At 39.2% G+C, this 21,009-nt stretch overlaps 1 protein-coding gene across 3 annotated transcripts; it reads left to right on the top strand.

Moving 5' to 3' along the window:
* The first annotated feature begins 1,705 nt into the window (after positions 1-1,705).
* On the top strand, positions 1,706-20,429 carry tmtc1 (transmembrane O-mannosyltransferase targeting cadherins 1). Of its 3 annotated transcripts, none has more exons than XM_088367127.1 (19): positions 1,706-2,198; positions 3,722-3,899; positions 4,515-4,588; positions 7,068-7,244; positions 7,359-7,440; positions 9,468-9,571; positions 10,487-10,565; positions 11,468-11,589; positions 11,703-11,870; positions 14,361-14,474; positions 14,814-14,957; positions 15,226-15,334; positions 15,704-15,806; positions 15,878-16,013; positions 16,164-16,308; positions 16,801-16,938; positions 17,250-17,372; positions 17,548-17,625; positions 19,389-20,429. In XM_088367127.1, exons 1-19 carry the CDS (start codon positions 1,903-1,905, stop codon positions 19,512-19,514), a joined length of 2,496 nt encoding a protein of 831 aa, XP_088223253.1. In that variant the 5' UTR covers positions 1,706-1,902; the 3' UTR covers positions 19,515-20,429. The 3 variants fall into 3 exon arrangements, with proteins under 3 accessions (XP_088223253.1, XP_088223255.1, XP_088223254.1); XM_088367129.1 differs by having other exon boundaries at positions 1,773-2,198; positions 10,487-10,676; XM_088367128.1 differs by lacking the exon at positions 1,706-2,198 and adding an exon at positions 2,293-2,737 and having other exon boundaries at positions 10,487-10,676.
* The last annotated feature ends 580 nt before the right edge of the window (positions 20,430-21,009 follow it).

The following is a 21,009-nucleotide window of genomic DNA, read 5'->3' as shown; positions in this document are numbered from 1 at the left end:
AAGTGGGTGCTGCATTTACTCCTGCTTTATACGTAATATATATTATATGTTACAGTAACTAGCCACAAATATATTACAACAATTAGCTAAAATATAAGTCATATCCATAGGTCATATTCAATCATCACCAAAACCAGTCTTGTGGATATGAATGTTGAGAAGTAAATTTGAGAAGATTTGTATGAAAACTTCAAGTTAAAGTAATTATAATTTAGATATTTGACCTGATGGTGGTGCTAGAGAGATCAGCTAACTGATTTTCATGGGGTTATTTATATTTAATAAACGAAGTGCCTTTCACAAAAAGTTGGACAACAATATTCAGTAAATTATTTTCTGAAGGTAAATGTGCCTGGGGTCGAATTGACCCCAAGGACCAATTTTTTTTATATTTGAGGACGATAGAAGGGTTAAAACAATGGATCATTGATTATTTTATTTACTCATTTCACATTAAAATTCCTGGGTACTGTTCCATTTGTCACTGTCTTTATTTAGTTTATGTGGAATTCAATGTCCACATGGACATGCGAGTCACTTTGTTACAATTCACCATCACTGCAACAATTGTCCGGGGGCATCCAGGGTGCCTGGAAACCAGAGTGAGCTCAGTGTTATCTGAGAATAGTGAAACTTGATCGCTTCATTTTAATGGAGCCAAGGAAGAGGAGAAAAAGGCCTGCAGGTGCATGCTGGGACGAAAGCGAGTCCATGCCCATTAGCTGAGCACGAAGGGTCTGTGTCACTTGCAGCTTTCCGACATGTCGCACCTCTTTTTTGAAAGCCGATAAAACCTTGTTATTTGTTTCCACAGCTCAACATAATACTCATAATATGACATAATGACTATACTAATTACAGTAATTCCTCGTTTATTGCAGATAATTGGTTCTAAAAACCATCCACAATAAGTGAAATCCGCGAAGTACGGTCACCAACAAGAAGTACTAGGCTAGCGAGTTAGTGGAAAGATGCTAGTTCGTGATCGTGCTAACACGCGAAAATGGACTTCTAAAGGAATGTAAACGAACATTTGGAGCAATAATACATTGTCCCAAAGGTTAGACACATGTTTCCTCAATTTAGAAGTTTTATTTTGACTTTTAATTCTTTTTTAATTTGAAAAAAATATCCGCGATGTAGTGAAGCCGTGATAAACGAAACGCGAAGTAGCAAGGGATCACTATCACAATAGGCGTTCACTGTATTTGTAATTGTATTTTCCCATTCCCCATCACCAGCACTGAAACTTTTAAACGTATTTCAGTGTTAATGTTAACGTTCGTCAGTGTTTTTGAAGTTTCAAAAATATTATCGCTTTTTGTGGGCCGGGAATAGCGAGAGCAGAATGTATTTGATTAGTTTGCTGCTTTAGATCTGATTGTCATCTCTTTATCCCAATGTACCATCAGTATAAGAATGTAACTATTTTTATTTGAGGCCACTACAATTTTACAATGTGTTAATACTTCTTTCCACCACAAGCAATGTTTACATCTGCTCACTGACGCACTCGTCATCAGTCACGCGCATGCGTGTGAAGGCGGGTTTTGAATGTTGATGTGCGCTTCCTGAACAGTTCAAACTCGTACATTTAAGCATTATTAGGATTGTGTTCTCACGTTAGTCGCACAATCAAGTGCTTTTTAGCTCATCGCCCAGCTTGTGAAATAAGGAATTCATTTGTTACATGCATTTCTTTTATATAATCACGTTTCAACACCTTTCAGCATTTGCAAAGCTCTTTTCCTAATTTACCTGAAGGCAGCACAAGCCAACAAACTGTCCTCTTTAAATTCACCTCTCTCACGGACACTCCCTGCCGAGCGGAATGGACGAATCTTTTTGTGCCCCCACACTAATTTGCAGCCCACACGCGCCTTTGGAGAAACCAGGGCTGACATGACATCCCCGGGAAAAGAGCGAAAACCTCCCCAGCATCCATCAAACCCCATCTGGCAGCTGACGGTGTGGACTGCGAGTCGCTGTGCGGCTTTGGTGACCCTGTGTGTGTTATGTTACAGCAACTCTCTCCATGGGGAGTTGGTGCACGACGATGTTTGGGCAATTATCAACAACCCGGACGTTCGACCGAGTTCCAGTCTCCCTAACATCTTCACCAACGATTTTTGGGGCAAGAAGATGTCGGATAATTCCAGCCACAAATCCTACAGACCGTTTTGCATTCTCACCTTTAAGTGAGTTCCCCACACTCTTTCAAGACCAATGTTACATTTAATTTGGTTCCATTTTAATTGTGTTGAAATGAGAACGTACGACGTAGCATTATCAGTCTACAGTATAGAGCTGCTGTTTCACGAAGTCACAAATCCACGATCAGTATGACGTCAGGCAGTGCCGATGCCGTAATCTCTTCACACGTCACAACCCCTTTGCATTATTTTATTGAAATGTACCATAGATGCTGCATTGGCATCGACGTGGCATCAGCCTTGGTCAAAAAATGCTTTTTGTAAGGGCAAGTAATCTTCGTATTTTACATGATAGTAGTCTTTACTTGACATTTTTAAAGTCACATGGTAGGCATCTTATGGTTCAAGTACACATACTACAGAACACAGCGAAGGCATCCATCATAAAGTGAAGAAAATATGGCACAACAGAAATGTCATCAATAACTGGACAATCCTCTAAAAGATAAAAAAAATAAAAGAAAAACGTAAGCAAGACTGCCAAAAGCCTGACCGCAACGGTGTAGGAGCAGCAGGAATTTCTGGTAAGTAGTGACTTTAGATTTTTCTTCATATGTCTGGGATATGAGCCAGGGTGGCAAGATAGAATCTTTTTCATTTTAGAATATCCCAAACACTTGTGGAATAATTGTGTTGGAATGCAATTAACTTTTTTTAGCCATAATTTATAACATCTGAATTTTGTTTGGGGTTAATCAGAGGCACGTTTAATAGTGACAGACTCCCATTCAATTTTAAGTTGAATAAGATTGGTTAATTCTGCCGACCGTGGCTCAGGCAGTAGAGTCCCCAGAGTCCCAATGATCATCGTCACACACACAGCTGGTTGTGGTGAAATTTGTCCTCTGCATTTAACACATCCCCATGTGATTTTGATCCATCTGGGGGATGGGGGAGCATTGAGCAGCAGCGGTGCTGTGCTAGGGAATCATTTGGTGATCTAACCCCCCAATTCCAACACTTAATGCTGAGTGCCAAGCAGGGAGGCAATGGGTCCCATTTTTATAGCCTTTGGTATGACTCGGCTGGGGTTTGAACCCACAACCTTCCAGTCTCAGGGCGAACGCTATACTACCAGGCCACTGAGCTAGAGCGAGTCGACCAGTAGCCGGAGGGTTGGCGGGTCGACGCTAGCTCTGTCACAGTCACGTGTCGTGTCCTTGGGCAAGACACTTCACACACTTTGCCTCCAGGTTGTCATTGTAAATGAGAAAATGTTCTCAATTGACTTACCTGGTAAAACATTGAATTAAAAAAAACTGGAGCAGTCGTGTTCACACTTATAAGAGGGTGTGCACACATGTGCAACTGCATTATCTCAGTTGTTTATTTATATTTAGGCTATAGGCAATGAAAGTTTTAAAAGGACTTATCTTACTCTCTTTTTTACTATCACAGGAACCTGGCATTTGATCAGGGGTGTGTAGACTTTATAATACATTTCATCTCTGTAAAAGGAGCTGAAAATGACATTTTATTGTTTAATTCCCCCTCTCTGTGTCTATCAGGTTGAATATCCTTCTTGGTGGCATGACACCTCTCTACTTCCACATTGTCAATGTGTGTCTGCACTGCGCCGTAACCTGCGTGCTCATGCACACGTGTGAACAGTGTGTGTTTGAAGAGTCGCACTTGGCCTTCGTCACGTCCGTCCTGTTTGCCGTGCACCCTGTGCACACCGAGGCTGTGAGTTCATGATGTACACAAATTATAATCAGCATAACCACGCAGTCGTACAAAAATTGTGTTAACTAAACTGACCTAAATAATTTACATGGATGTGCTATAATCTTTGAAATTTGCACAACGAAATGAAAAACAACTTTTAACACAGGGCTTAGCTTTCGAAGTGTTCCTGTGGCATTTGGTCAGTATTCTGCGTCTGTGTCCTTCCAATCATTTTTAAATTTTCAGTGTCCCTGACACGCCATCTGAAATATCTGGGCCTCTTTAAATTCAAATCAGTTTATTTATTTATTTTCAAATTTTGGGCTGCTTGTATTTTTTTTTAGCGTCCGCTATATAAATAATGATGTATAAAGAACTAGAAAGAAAATAGTAAGGTACATTTTTATATCCCTTTAGGATTCATGCTTTGTAAAGTGAATGGAATTAAAACCAATAGTTTGGCATAATTAGCAAATTAGTGACTGACTAGCAGTGTTCAAAGTGTTTTTTCTCCTGTAATCGAAAAATATCAGTGAAAGATCCAGACTTTGATGGGTAATTGTGAAGCGGGAAAATATCCATGCATTTTATGCACAAAAGTTAGGGGTTAATTTTAAATATCTTGTCTTGCAGGTATCTGGAATAGTGGGAAGGGCTGATCTGTTTGCTTGTCTGCTGTTCTTGCTAGCATTCCTTTCCTATATAAGGTAAATTGAATTCACGAAATGCTAACGTTTTCTCCCTAAAAATTACAGTACGCTATGGTCAGTTCAAATAAAGCGTGTTTTATCAGACAGATCTTGTACTGTATAGAAAACCTAGCCAAATTTAAAAGTTGTCTCATTTCACTAATCCCGCCCCCATTTGATTTTCTGACCCAAAGCCAGACCCCTCCTATTGACGTGGAGGAATGAGCCATGGCTACTAAATTGTCAGCATAACTGCATTTTTACATTTTATAGTGAATATGATAAAATCAAAAAGAAGTGATGAATCAGCTTGAGAACATCACATGACCACTGTTACTCCTTTCGAGTGCAATTTAGGCTCTACTTTGTTGTTTGGGTTTGAACTGACATTTGTTTTTGTCCATAAGTCTTTACATGTTAAATCAACGTCAAAACTAATAAAAGGAGACAATACAAATTCACTTAGCTCGCAAATAAAGAGGATTTACAAAAAAATATAAAGAAAGGAACTAGCAGTATTTACCTCACATTCACTCAAAGTATCTCCGGTTGATCTCAGCCTCTGAATGTTATACAGAGGCTGAGATCAACCAGAGTCAAATTCCCTGTTTAGCATGCACAAACTGATTCTGATCAAGTATGCCGTTTAACAACGTCTCTTAACAGCATATACATATACATGTGGAACATATATGTTTCCCTTTTTCAAAGAATGTTTCAAAAAAATGTAACTCATTTAACATTTTAACACAAAATAATGTCTTTATTTCTTGTCCTTTTTAACCAAATTAACCTTTGAAATAAATCAAATAAATTTGTTGCCTTTGACCGCAGCTATAACCACACTCAGAAAACAGGTGATTGGTTGTTAGCTCAGCAACTGTGATGTCATTTTCAGTCGCCAACAAATGGCAAAATGGCCGCCTTTTGAGATGGATAAAACAGGTGAATTTTACTGCTTAATAATCATTTATCAGAATACTGTGGTTAGATAGTGGGGCCAAATGTTAGAATTTAAAGACAATTTTTGACTTGAAACCTTTTGAAACAAATTTGGCTAAGCCAAGGAAAGTATCTCGTGTCACGGTAATAAATTCTACTGTTTTATGTTTTACTCATTCACTCGTGGTCTACATAAAGTGGAACAGCGATAGTTTTGTCTGAATTCCTCGTTTTGATACCATCACAGGTCCCACTTTTCTACTTGTTCTGAGGTGCGGCTCAGAGCCACCCGTTTTGGTGTGGTCTCTTTAAATGCAAATGAGACACTTCACACCCTCCAGCCCGCAAGATGTGCGCCTCCCTTTCCGGTCGACATATTTGTAGTTTTTTAGCCGAGGTAGTGTTTACTTGCATCGCAAACTTTTTGATTGATAAAAAGATGTAAACGGCAGAAGACTAGTCCATACATACATAACACGTAATAAAATAAATCCCCTCACAATATATATGAACACGTCTTGTAAACAAGCACTGCAGTCAAGCTACGATGTAAACTAATGCTAGCACTAGCATTTGCAAGAAGCTAACGAATGCATTTAGCACATTGTGTTCTCCAAGAATTATACAGCACCTTCGATGCAATTCATCTAATACAACTACTCAAAATACACCCACAAGAAGTGAAAACATAGAGCGCACAGTTCCACAATCTGCAGAAAGACTGACGCTAATGCTATGAAAACAAGTACATAGACATGCAATATTATGAAAGTGAAATACAGTTTATTATTTTCGTGTCATCTCAAGCTTACCACTTTACTGTGTCCGTTGTTTCCATAGATCGAAGGAACTGAACCATCAACGTAACGATGTCTTTTGGCGAATCCTTCTCTTTACTGACAAAAGATGTCTGAAACACTCCTTGAACAAGCAGAACTTTGCCTACAGACATGGGAACACTGCTTGAAAAATTAAATTTGACCAGGCACTTCTTTGAGGTTCTCATGTTGGGGGATGGTGCAATAATTTGTGTGTATTGATGCATCCAACAACGAAACATTTTATCTCTCCACTTCGGCATCCTTGAGTTGTTTTTGGACTACAAAAGTCTCAGAGTAATCAACAAGGCGGATTTGCGAAACCGTTTGGCAACACCCATTACCTTGTTTGGTTTTACCTGCCCCAACGGATGTGATGTAATAGATAAAAATACATAATAAAAATCTGAAAAAGCTGATCGGAGTAAAAAATAGCCTCACAAACAGATCATAAAACTATCTCTGCAACACCTGGTGGGATATATTACACTTTTCTACACTCCTGGTGACTCCAAATACACAAGAAAATGATTTTAAAAGTAAAAAAAGTGAGATGTTGCCTTAATTCTTTGGAAGTCTTGGTTTTTGGCCTTGGTTTCTTCATTTTTTATTTTAGCCAAGCTAGTATAAAGTTACACAGTTACACACACGCAGTTAGAAAGTTACATTTCTTATCAAATAAAAAAAATACCAACATAAAACATTATGTGTTGTCCTCCCATTTCTTATCCTCTCAGGAGTGTTGGTGTGAACGCATCCGAAGACTCAACACCCTCAACAGTATCGGTGGGGTCTCTGCTCGGCAGTTTACTGCTGGGTACCTGTGCCATGTTGGTGAAAGAGACGGGCATCACAGTGTTCGGGGTTTGCATATTTTACGACGCTCTTGTGCTCTGCGGCAAGCCCCTCTTCCGGTAAGCACAGAACATTTTGCTTCCAGCCATTCTGCTTCCAGCCAACACTCAAGTGACTGAAGAGGCTTGACCATTTACTGCTTTGTAACATCTATCATTAAATCCCTTTCTCAGTCACCTGTCTGGAACTAGCGTTAGACAACTTCTCCAGATTTGGAAACCCTTCATCAAACGAGCCTGTGTTGTCTCTAGCTACGTAAGTAGTTTTTATTTAAAGCTTACATACTGTATCTTCCGAACTATAAGTCACAGTTTTTTTCATAGTTTGGCCGGGGGTGCGACTTATACTCAGGAACGACTTGTGTGAAATTAATAACACTAATATAATTTCACATGTTATTTTCACACTAAACCGCAAGAAGGCGCTCTATGCCTGTGGAATAATTGGAACTGCAACTAGCGATGAGTCTGACATAAGCCACGTAGAAGAGGAAGCGCCGCATCTTCTACTTCCGGGGTTAGCTGAGTTGTTTATAAATGTCACAGAGAATGAAGATTTCGTTGGATTTAATGATTTGGAGTGACGCGGATGGTTCGTTAAACTTGTTAGCATGTTATTTATGCTATAGTTATTTGAATAACTCCTAATGTTATGTCAGGCACGTTCTTAGTTCCTTGTTTATGTGTTTATGTAATGTTAGCATACCGTACCGTTTAGCCTGTTGTTGCCTATTCTATTTTTATTTTAAATTGCCTTTCAAGATGACATGTCTATTCTTGGAGTTTGATTTTATCAAATAAATTGCCCCCAAAACTGCGACTTATACTCCGGTGCGACTTATACATGTTTTTCTTCTTTATTATGCATTTTATGGCTGGTGTGACTTATACTCCGGAGCAACTTATAGTCCGAAAAATACGGTATCACATTTATAAATTGTTCTATTTTAAGTTTTACTCATTCAGTTGTGGTTTATATAAAGTAGAACAGCAATGCTTATGTTTGAATTCCTCATTTTGATAGTATCACAGGTCCCTCTTTTATACTTGTTCTGAAGTACGGCTCAGAGCAAGCCGTTTTGGTGCAGTCTCTTTAAATGGAAATTAGATACTATACACCCCACTCCCTCCAGGCCACAAGATGGGCACCTCCTTTTACGGTCAGACATTTTAGTAGTTTTTTTAGCTGAGGTAGCGTTTACTTGTGCCGCAAACGTTTTGATTGATCAAAAGATGGCAACGGCAGAAGACCTGTCCATACATACATACATACATACTTACTAACACGTAACAAAATAAATCCCCTCACAATATTTATGAACACGTCTTGTAAACAAGCCACTGCAATCAGGTGAACCATTAACCTAATGCTAGCGTTAGCGAGAAGCTAATGAATGCATTCAACACATTGTGTTCCCCAAGAATAATTCAGCACCTTCAATGCAATTCATCTGATACAAGTACTCAAAATACACCCACAAGTAGTGAAAACAGAGAGCGCACATCTCCAAAATAATATGAAAGTGAAATACAGTTTATTATTTTTGTGTCATCTCAAACTTATCGCTTTACTGTTATTTCTGAAACATTCGTCCTTGAACAAGCAGGACTTTGCCCACAGATGTAGGAACACTGCTTGAAAAATGAAATTTGACCAGGCACTTCTTTGAGGTTCTGATGCTAGGGGGCGGTGCAATGAGTTGTATGGATTGATGCATCCAACAACAGAACATTTTGAGCTTTCCACTTTGGCATTCTTGAGTTGTTTGGACTACAGAAGTCTCTCCAAGTAATAAAGATGGCAGATTTGCGAAACCGTTTTACCACACCCATTACCTTGTTTGGTAGTCCCGCCCCAATGGATGTGATGTAATAGATAAAAATACGTAATAGAAAATGAAGAAAACTGAACGGAGTAAAAAATAGCCCACAAACAGATCATAAAAGAATCTCTGCAGCACCTGGAGGGATAGATTATACTTTTCTACAATCTTGGAGACTCTAAGTACACAATAAAATGAATATAAAAGCAAAAAAAGTGGCTTTTCCATGATACGTCTCCATGACTTTTTATTTCATCTCTATTGGCCCAATAAATGAAACTTGGAATTGCTATTATTTCATCAGTGGCATGTTTGTAGCATAGCCACGGGTTTTACTGTTTTGTGAGTCATAGCAAATTTGTTATATATTTTTGGTGCAGCCCTCTTACTATAAATTTGAACAAATATTAATGTCTCATATTTGCGACTGCATTATTTAATTACTTTTGTCCCTTTTCAGGTATTGGCCATTGTATCATTAAGACTGTGGTTAATGGGAGGTTCCATGCCTCTTTTCTCTGAACAGGACAATCCTGCATCCTTTGCACCTTATTTTCTTACCAGGTCAGTGGTACACAATTACAGTTACATCTTTTTTTTTAATGTGTTGTTTAATTCCAGTTGTAATTACTTTGTATATATTTGTAATATATACACATATACATGCACAAAACACTAAATAGTATTGCATTCAATTGATTCGAACCAAACTTAAAATGTACATAAACAGGAAAGTCATTCCAAAAATGTACAAAATAAAGCTGACAACTAGGAATGTTTGATACCACTTTAATTCAGACATATACCAGTATGAGCACTCAATTCTAGAGTAGTCATTGATACTGATACCAAGCACCCACCGATACCACTAATACTTTTAATGCATCAAATGCCCCCCCACCCTAACCCCCCCATAACAAGGACAGATAATCGAGTAAGGTACTGCTGTACTACTTTGTGCTACTTACGCTGACAAGCTAGCTAGCAATAAGTTTCAGCTCGCTACTCGTGCGGCTAAACACATTTTGGAGTTGCTAATCACTGCCTCCATGGTGGCGAAGAAGCTACAAACCATGCTAATTGCTAATTGTATATTTTAAGTGCTTGGGTAGTCATAGTGCACTTTTCACAGATGTCGGGCTGGAACAGTGCTAAATTGAAGCGTATCCAATTTTGCCCATCAAAGTAGCAGGCAAACGAAAACCGAAAAAGAAATAGTGGCCTTGCGTTACCCAGAAGGACGGACCTTTCTGAGTATTTAGCTGGTACTGTGGGGTTTGCGTTCAAGGTATCATGTAAAAAATGTTGACTATGTTGTTATAAAAAAGCCTGGAAATAGACTTGTAGCAACCGAATCTACCAGCTAAAACAATACATGCAATTGTGACCAAGATATTGTTTTCATTGTCTCCTCAATCTATCTCTCTACCTGTTGCGTATCTATCCATCCATTTCTTTCCCATGTTTACCTCTCCTCAGAATTTTGACCTACTCTTACCTGCTGTACTTCAACACCTGGTTGCTGATGGCCCCTGTCGTGCTGTGCTATGACTGGCAAGTGGGTAGTATCCCTCTTGTTGAGTCGCTAAGTGACATTCGCAATATGGCCACTGTGTTACTAGCTGTGGTGATGGTTGCCCTCTGTCTGCACTGTATCCATTCATTGCAGGTAAAATACATATTCTTTTCTATTATATTTTTTATTATTGTCGTGGGTTTTAGGGTGGCTCGGTAGAACACTGCTTAGCACGTCCGCCTCACAGTTAGGAGGGTGCCGGTTCAATTCCACCTCTGGCCCTCCCTGTGTGGAGTTTGCATGTTCTCCCTGTGGCTGCATCTGTTTTCTCCCGGCACTTCGGTTTCCTGCCTCTTACCAAAAACATGCTTGGTAGGCCAATTAAGCACTCCAAATTGCCCCTAGGTGTGAGTGCGAGTGCGGATGGTTGTTCGTCTATGTGTGCCCTGCAATCGGCTGGCAACCTGTTCAGGGTGTCCCCCGCCTACTGCCCAATGACTGCTGGTATAGGCTCCAGCACGCCAGCGACCCCCGTGAGGACAAGCGGTATAGAAAACGGATGGATGGATGTCGTGAATTTGTTCGACTGTGTGTGTCGATGAATTCATTGTAACTCGTGTTAGGATTAGCCCTAGTTTGTTTCCACCACAATATTTTGTTAATTTTCTTTTCTTTTTTTTGTGGTAGCAACCACTTGTCTATAAAGACGCATTAAAATGCATTTTCCACTTGTGGAGGCAAAACCAAATAACACTTAATTCAGTTGTGGGCAGATCCTTGGATGTAGCGCATGTAGCAGATAAATTGATCAACATAAATAACACTTTGCTGGACATTTGGGTAACTTGGATGCCGCTAACAATAATCTGTATCAGCTTCGCAGCTCTTCTTAACTTTAGGCTTTGACGTGATTAGGTGTAAATGGGGGATATTTTCTTTCACAGAGACAAAAGCGTAAGGAGGTGTTGATGGGACTATTGTTTCTAGTATTTCCTTTCATTCCTGCAAGCAACCTTTTCTTCAGGGTGGGATTTGTTGTGGCCGAAAGGGTTCTTTACATGCCTAGGTGAGTATCTCTGAGAAATTTGTATTAAATTCTAAAACTAACAACTTTGTTTAGTAGCAGCTTTGCATTTTCTTTCTCTGATTAATTTTATCTTCCCAATTTTGCTCTTGCAGTATGGGTTACTGTATCCTGGTGGTTCATGGCTTGAGTCGTCTCTCTTCTTTGGTGGGCCGTTTTGGCACCACAATCCTTAGTGCCTCCATGCTGTTGCTACTACTGCTGTTCTCCTGGAAGACGGTTCAGCAGAATAAAGTCTGGCTTTCCAGAGAGGCTCTCTTCAGGTGAGTGTGTGAATTACAGACTACCGTATTTTCCGGACTATAAGTCGCTCCGGAGTATAAGTCGCACCAGCCAGAAAATGTCCCAAAAAGTGAAAAAAAACATATATAAGTCGCTCCGGAGTATAAGTCGCATTTTGGGGGCAATTTATTCGACAAAACCCCACCCCAAAAACAGTCATGAACGAGCAACAACAGGCTAAACGATAGCAACAACAGGCTAAACGATAGGTATGCTAACGTGACAAACACAAACAAAGAGCTGAGAACGGGCCTGACGTAACATATAGAGTGATTAAGGACAACTATTACATGAATAACATGTTTATAAAACCATCGGTGTCACTCCAATTCATTAAATAGCAACAACAGGCTAAACGATAGGTATGCTAACATGACAAACACAAACAAAGAGCTGAGAACGGGCCTGACGTAACATATAGAGTGATTAAGGACAACTATTACATGAATAACATGTTTATAAAACCATCGGTGTCACTCCAATTCATTAAATAGCAACAACAGGCTAAACGATAGGTATGCTAACATGACAAACACAAACAAAGAGCTGAGAACGGGCCTGACGTAACATATAGAGTGATTAAGGACAACTATTACATGAATAACATGTTTATAAAACCATCGGTGTCACTCCAATTCATTAAATAGCAACAACAGGCTAAACGATAGGTATGCTAACGTGACAAACACAAACAAAGAGCTGAGAACGGGCCTGACGTAACATATAGAGTGATTAAGGACAACTATTACATGAATAACTTGTTTATAAAACCATCGGTGTCACTCCAATTCATTAAATCCATCCATCGTTCTTTGTCAACAATGGGTGCGCGCGGCTGAGGGCGCTTGCACTTCAAAATATTCCACAGGCTCATATAACAATAGATAAACTATATTTCAAATAACTATAATATAAGCCAATAATATTATCAAACCATCCGTGCACTTTAAATCCATTAAATCCATCGATCAAATTCCTCGTCCTTTGTGAACATCGCCGCGCGTGCGCCCTGACGTCAGCCTCGTCTTTATTCCACAGATCTAGTATATAACTATATTGTAGCGTTAACAAAGTACAAGGATAGACGTGGGTTTGGTAAACGGCTCTTTATTAAACAAAACAAACTTCCAAGCGTGTGGCGGCGTGAATTTCCAGACACGAGAGCTCCATGGCAGAGGACCGGGCGTGCGTAATGGACATGCCCGAGCCCCATGCACCGTTCGCGGACAGCCACTCGGCCGAGCGCCGGCCCCCGACTCAGTAGAGTAGGACCGGGCGTGCGTAAAAGCCATAATAGTTTTTCAAACCTTCTATGTCACTCCAAATCCTTAATTCCTTCAAACGCTTTGTCCTCCGTGTCACTTAGAAATGATCACCGCTAATGATGCCGGTGTTGTCCATACGTGAATACGTTTGTCCATTATGTAAACAACCGCCGCACCGTGCTACTGACGTCACTTGAAATAGTAATCCATTGGTACATCACGGTTTTCCAAACTTTCTTTCTGCTGCTCGATTACTGTTTTCAGCTGCATATTTTACAACTTGAAGTTTGTAACCTGCAAAATATGAGTTTCTTTTTTGTGCCATTTTTCTTAAGCCCACCCAGTTGATGAGTCACGGCCAACGGTGAAATTTAGAGCGCCCTCATCCAGTTTCGTCTAAAAATATAATTTTTTTTCAGATGTAGTTTTTTGTATTCTTTATTTGGTTGTTTTATCAAAGTCAAAGTCTGCTTTGTCGTCGATTTTTTTTTCATATACCAAGACACACAAAGAGATTGAAATTACGTTCCCACTATCCCTCGGTGAGATAGTACACATATGCATACAAGCAACACAAAAAAACCAAGAAGGCACAAACAATGAATAAATAAGAGTGTTGAATAAATGATAAATAAACAAATAATAATAATAAATATAAGATGAGCAAAAATGGAGCAAGTGTACATACAGCAGACAGTGGACTTGGATATGGTGCTTTAAAGTGTTAATTGCTTTATTTGATGTTTTCTCTATTTTTTATGTTTTGAATATGTTCAAGATAAAGATATAAAAGCATGTGAAGTAATCAACTATACTAAAAATAACATGGGAAGTGGTCAACTATACTTGTAAGTAAGTGATGTCTTAATGATCAAGTAAAAATTTGTGAAAAAAAACATATAAGTCGCTCCTGAGTATAAGTCGCCCCCCCACCCAAACTATGAAAAAAAACGCGACTTATAGTCCGGAAATTACGGTATATGACTGGTAATGATAGAAAAAAAAATACATATATTTTTTTTTCACCTTGGCTAGAATCTGTGCTCTGAGCGTCATTCATGTTGTTAATTATAACTATAATAATAATAATATTTTTTGTTGATCATTCAAATATGAATGACAGCAAATTAGGAATCATTGTTTTATTTTGAATGTTTTCTATTTGGTGGCTGTAAATAATTATTTCTCCTCTTCACCTTGTTTCAGTTCTGGTATCTGGGCTCTTCCTCACAATGCCAAAGTGCACTACAACTACGCTAACTTTCTAAAGGACAGCACTCGGCACCGAGAAGCCATTTATCACTACACCATTGCTCTCAGGTTCGATTCTGACCGATGTATGTATTTAATGCATCTTCATTGCAATGTCTCAGAAAGAGAAGCAAAACAATTTTGCGGAAATTCTGTGATGAAAGCATCAAATCTGATTAGGTTCATTTAAATTTTAAGCCACAACAAATAAGAAAACCAAACATATTTCTAATATACTGTGGTAATTTAGATTTTTGTTGTTGTCAGTTTCAAGTTGTTTGAATGACCTGAAGGATGTTTTCTTTCTTTCAAAAAACTACAAATTAAAACAAAAGGAAAAATGTTTAACAAAACATAATGTTTTTTTTTTCTATAATACATTCTTCTGAAATTTCCTTTAACTTTCAGGTTGTTCCCTCGCCATGCCAGTGCTATGAACAACCTCGGCACTCTGACACACAATCTGGAGGAGGCTGAGCGCTACTACAGGAGCGCACTGGACATCAATCCTCAACATAATCGAGCACTCTTCAACCTGGGAAACCTCCTCAAGTCAGTCACACTCTGAAAGCTTTTTTTTTTTTTATTCAGCTTCTCCTTGCCCCTTAAAGAAGTTGGTGATGGGACAAGCACTATCTGGTGTACAGCATTTGGAAATTAATAGGAAATGTTTTTTTTTTTTTTTATTGTCCACTGTTTTTTTAATATTTGGTACAAAAAGAATGAGGTTAATTTATTTGGAGTATCTGTGGAGTCTGTAATAATGTGAAAGTTGGCCTGGGATTATGAACATAATTATGATGATGATGTTATTAATTAGGTCACAGGGCAAGGAGAAAGAAGCAGAAGTACTGCTGAAGAATTCCATTAACTATGGCCCACATTTCGCCGATGCTTATTCCAGTCTATCATCACTCTATGCTGACCAGGTAAATTTTTAGTACAGTTCAAAAAACCTTTGTTGTGTGAGTACTGAGCGGTAGTTTATTAAATAGTCACATTTTTGACTCTTTTCAAGCCTCATTTAACTGTTCCAAAATTTTGGGGAACTTTGATTCATATAGGTAATGTTAGAGTTACATTCAAGAGCACTTAGAGCCCATTCCCAGCTCAAACCTGAATTTGTGGGGCTTTCATATTCTCTCCGCACGCGGGGCACAATTGCTGCCAAGATAGTCTGGGTATTGAAGCATAATTAGGAAAAAAAAACCATTAAATAGTCTTTTTTTTTTTATAAATAGAATACTTGACTCTGACAGCTTGCACTAATTTAGTCCTCTCTATCTACATTCTTACAGAAACGCTACGCTGAAGCCCATGATATGTATTTAAAAGGTATCAAGAATTGTCCTGACAGCTCAGACCTGCATAATAACTATGGGGTATTTCTGGTGGATACTGGTAAAGTAACCATTTTTAGTTTGAACATTCTCAAAAACTGTTGACTCCTGCTTACACTTCCTCTTCCATAGGAAAGGAGGAGCTGGCAACTGTTCACTACCAGCAGGCAATTCAACTTAAACCAGCTCATTATGTGGCCATGGTGAACCTGGGCCGCCTTCTCCGCTCTTCCAATTTGAACAAACAGGCAGAGTCCTGGTATAAAAGGTAGCTAAATTGATTGTATTTTTTGTCAGATGAATCAAAGAAGCACATAGCAGATTGTCTTAAAAGTAAGAGGGGCTGCTAGTAAGGGACTGTATTATCAAACTGAACAGCTTCTAACTATTAACCATGATCCTTGACACCTCCCTGCAGAGCACTTCAAGTTACAAGGAAGGTGGAGATTCTTGCACCACTTGGGGCGCTGTACTACAACACTGGCCGCTACGATGATGCCCTGCATGTTTACAGAGAGGCTGTTAGCCTACAGCCAGAGAACACTGACATTCGGCTAGCACTGGTTAGCACACACATAAGCACGACATCCAGAAATAGTTTCATCACATTTTAAGATGATTCACATAATTCTGAAGGTGCTAGCTTAGATGTTAGCTTATGCGATAACTACAACTGTGGGGCTATTCCTTTAAAAAGCTTCTTTTTGTCATTTCTACTATATCCTCAACTTGACGAGTTGCACTTCCAAGGCTTGGCCAATTCAATACGTGTACCATGCAAAACATATTTTTACATATAAGTGTAACAACACTGACTGCTACCACCACAACTACTCGAGACACAAACACACAGAGCTAATTGCATATCGGCATGCAATTGTTGCATTAGCGACAACGTAACCCGGAATTTGTAAAAATAATATTTAAATGAAGAAAGCATTACACAAGTAAGTACTGTCTGGTTGTTATCAGCTTAACCAATAACCTTCCAATAGACAGTCAACACATTACAATAAACCTGTATGGCATCTTGACTTGTCTGCGTTTCCATCCAGGCGCAAGTATTAGCCATGGCTGGCCATACAAAAGACGCAGAGAAAATGACCCGGGACATCATTTCCAGAGGAAACAGATGCATTGAATGTTACCGCCTCCTGTCTTCCATCTACAGCAAGCAAGGCAACCACACAGAGGTGTGCAGTATATTCAATTATTCAAAAGTTGAAGATGTGTTCCATTTTAGTAATTACGATAGAAACTCCGTTTGAATATTTGTTTCTCCTTTTGTATAGTTTACTGTTTATAGTTTTGTATATTTTTTGTTGTAGGCATGATCGTTCATAATGAATAAAATGCCCTAAAATCCTATATATCCATCACAACTGTCTGGATTGCCAGTGCGGCAACTAATTTTGTTTTCTCAGTTTTGTTATGAGAGCACAGCAGAGAATAAAATTGTTAAAGACCATGACGGTAAATGGGTGGCATTATCTGTTTGCGTCAGGCTCTGGAAGCTCTGAACAACGCTCTACACCAGAATCCCAGTGATTTTGCAGTGAGAGCGGAATTGTATTTCTCTAAAGGAAACCAGCTACGAGAGATGAACCAATTGGACCTAGCTTTCGAGGTACCGTTCTTGTCCGTTTGTGTATTTCTGTTGTTTACAGACTGATTCTTGTTTCAATTCATAATCTTCTCAGAGTTACTCAGATGTCCATACAAAGCACACTTTGTAATTGTGCTGCTTGGTCAGTGGAACCATTCTTCTTAATATTTACCTCAATATTTACTTTCCTCACTAGAGCTATAAATTAGCTGTGGAACTCAACCCAGATCAGTCACAAGCTTGGATGAACATGGGAGGGATTCAACATATCAAGGTATAAAAACGCTGTCGTCCAAATAAAATTGATAATACAGTGGGGGAAATAAGTATTTGACCCCTTGCTGATTTTGCAGGTTTGCCCACTTACAAAGAATGCAACGATCTACTATTTTAATCATATGTACATTCTAACAGTGAGAGACAGAATCCCAAAGAAAATTTCAGAAATTCACATCATATGAATTTATAAAAATGGATAACCGTCTGATGAGGAAAAACAAGTATTTGAACCCCTGGACAAACAGCATGTTAATATTTTGTAGAAAAAACATTATTGGCCAGCACAGATGTCAAACGGTTTTTATAGTTGGTGACAAGCTTTGTGCACATTTCGGCAGGGATGTTGGCCCACTCCTCTCTGCAGACAGCCTCCAAATCATTCAAGTTCTGAGGTTGTCGCCTGGCAACTCGAATTTTAAGCTCCCTCCAAAAATGTTCAATTGGATTCAGGTCTGGAGACTGGCTAGGCCACTCCAGAACCTTGATGTGCTTCTTCTTCAGCCACTCTTTTGTTGCTTTGGCGGTGTGCTTAGGATCGTTGTCGTGCTGAAACACCCATCCTCGACCCATCTTCAGCTCTCTCACTGAGGGAAGGAGATGTTGGTCCAGAATTCTACGATACATGGCCCCGTCCACCCTCCCCTCAATACGATGGAGTTGTCCCGTCCCGTCCCTGGCTGAAAAGCACCCCCAAAGCATGATGTTGCCACCATCATGCTTGACGGTGGGGATGGTGTTCTTTGGGTTGTACTCGGTGTTCTTTGCCCTCCAAACACGACGAGGTGAGTTGAGGCCAAAAAGTTCTATTTTGGTCTCATCTGACCACATCACCTTATTCCAGGCCTCTTCTGAGTCGTCCAGGTGCTGAATGGCGAACTTCATGCGGGCCTGTACATGTTTCTTCTTGAGCAGGGGGACCTTGCGTGCGCGGCAGGATTTCAATCCATGACGGCGTAGTGTGTTACCAACCGTTTCTTTTGTAACTGTGGTCCCAGCTGCCTTCAGTTGATTCATCAGTTCCCCCCTTGTGGTTTTGGGATGATTCCTCACCATTCACATGATCAGGGAGACCCCACGAGGTGAGATCTTGTGTGGAGGCCCAGACCGAGGGAGGTTGGCGGTGGTGTGGTGCTTCTTCCATTTCCTGATAACTGCACCGACAGTTGATCTTTTCTCTCCAAGTTGCTTTCCGATTCTCTTGTAGCCCATCCCAGCCTTGTGCAGATCAACAATCCAGTCTCCAGACCTGAATCCAATTGAAAGTCTTTGGAGGGAGTTTAAAATTCGAGTTGCCAGGTGACAACCTCAGAACCTGAATGATTTGGAGGCTGTCTTCAGGGAGGAGGGGGCCAACATCCCTGCCGAAATGTGCACAAAGCTTGTCACCAATTATAAAAACCGTTTGACATCTGTGCTGGCCAATAATGGCTTTTCTACAAAATATTAACATGCTGTTTGTCCAGGGGTTCAAATACTTGTTTTTCCTCATCAGACGGTTATCAATTTTTATAAATTCATATGATGTGAATTTCTGGAATTTTCTTTGGGATTCTGTCTCTTACTGTTAGAATGTACATATGATTAAAATAGTAGATTGTTGCATTCTTTGTGAGGGGGCAAACCTGCAAAATCAGCAAGGGGTCAAATACTTATTTCCCCCACTGTATCCTTCTTCTGTCTCTCACAGCTCCATTCCAACATTTTTAAACACAAATATGTCCTAAATCAAAATATGTGGGTCTGTTCGTGTTTCTGCAGCGAGACTATACAGCAGCCCGCATGTACTATCAGAGAGCATTGAGTCTCAATCCTGGGTCCAAACTTCTGAAAGAAAATCTGGAGAAGCTGGATCGGCTTGAGAGGAGGATGACAGGAGTTCCGTAGTCCCCTTTACTTGATTCGTCCTTGCAACGTCACAAGATTTGCCACAGATTGACCTTTGCTAGGCTTTGCAGCAGTTGGGATCCTGCCTCGCTGGTCAGAGGTGTGATGACAGTGTATAAGAAGGAAAGGGACTACTTGGTATCGGACTCAAGAAGAGCCCCAACATTTTAAGTGAGGAGTATCTTGGAAACAACGGGGCAATATAGCCATTGTCCACTTTATATGAGCTATACCAAAACATGTACATGGGTGGACAAAATATATAGTACTATCATAGATTACTTTGGGGGTCACTTGTATTTGAGACAGATTTAAACCTGTTTTATACTGTGAAAGTGAAAAAGACAGGTTTGACTGGACAGATCGCCAAGCAATTGCTGGGTTGTTCATTTTTTTAATTTTGTTCTGTAAGAATGAAAAAATGTCAATGTAATCCCATTTCGTCCAGTTAATTTTCCTACACTTGTTTGTATTCTGAAATGTCAGTATTTAAATACCAGCAATTATTGAGAAACGCCATCTTGAGGTACTTTCGGTTTAGAGGTGAGACTGCACTCCACACATATTCCACATATAAAGAAAACCAACTGAACCCCTTAAGAATCCTTTTTTATGTTGTCTGACTGAGAAGCCTAGAACTGTTTTCTGTTTGAAATGTCTTTTTTCTCGGGGAAAAAGTCACAGAAGCTAGTACAAGATAGTGAATTCATTTACTTGGGCTGATTTAACAAATTCAAATTTTTTTTTGTCAGTCACGCTCAATAGAGTATCATGAGATTTTTTTCTTTATTATTTTCAAATACTATATTACAAAACACTTCTTACTCTATATCATTTTATGTAAATTCTTATAATGTAATCTTTATAAATTGAAAGTCTATATCAGATTATGTTATAAAGTACTTTAAAAGTAAATGGTGATCTTGCTGTTCTGCTCATCAACACTAATACAATACAAATATTTACTGGAAGGATATATGTTGGAGATGGGCACTACTGGTACAAGTGAAGTGAAGCAGTCTGGTTTCTAAATTTATGAGTACAAGCGCAATTAAAAGTAATTTCAAAAAGACCAATTGAGATACCGAATAGGAATCAAAATCCAAGAAATGGCAGAAAACTAAGTATAATGATATGAAAAAAGAAATACCAGGACAGACTCACCACCACTGACTGACTACTATAATTGATCTAGCATATGAAAATGAACAGAGAGTAAAAAAAAAAAAAAGTTGTATTATTAAAGAAGATGTTGATCTTGCTATTATGCTCAACACTGTAGAGGACAAATACAAATATTTACTGGTAGGATATATGTTAGAGATATTAGTGTTGATAGCTAACAATTAATGTAATCTTACCATAATAAATATTGACATTTTCTGTTTATATATTATATATATATATATGTTTCGATGATCCAACGAGACTTGCACTTTGTAGAAAGCCGCTTTATGGAAATAACCCATTTATGTTCCAGTCTATGAGCGGATTT

The sequence above is a fragment of the Syngnathus floridae genome, chromosome 22, assembly GCF_059516105.1.
Source record: "Syngnathus floridae isolate MCC-2025c chromosome 22, RoL_Sflo_1.0, whole genome shotgun sequence".
Taxonomy (NCBI): domain Eukaryota; kingdom Metazoa; phylum Chordata; class Actinopteri; order Syngnathiformes; family Syngnathidae; genus Syngnathus; species Syngnathus floridae.
This window is presented reverse-complemented; position numbering and strand designations above follow the sequence as displayed.

What these genes read in the sequence shown, in the direction of transcription:
- tmtc1 (XM_088367129.1), top strand. Translation starts at nt 1,903, where the DNA reads ATGACATCCCCGGGAAAAGAGCGAAAACCTCCCCAGCATCCATCAAAC. An exon ending in GCATTCCTTTCCTATATAAG is followed by an intron (nt 4,589 to 7,067) that starts GTAAATTGAATT and finishes TTATCCTCTCAG; the next exon opens with GAGTGTTGGTGTGAACGCAT. An exon ending in CCTGTGTTGTCTCTAGCTAC is followed by an intron (nt 7,441 to 9,467) that starts GTAAGTAGTTTT and finishes GTCCCTTTTCAG; the next exon opens with GTATTGGCCATTGTATCATT.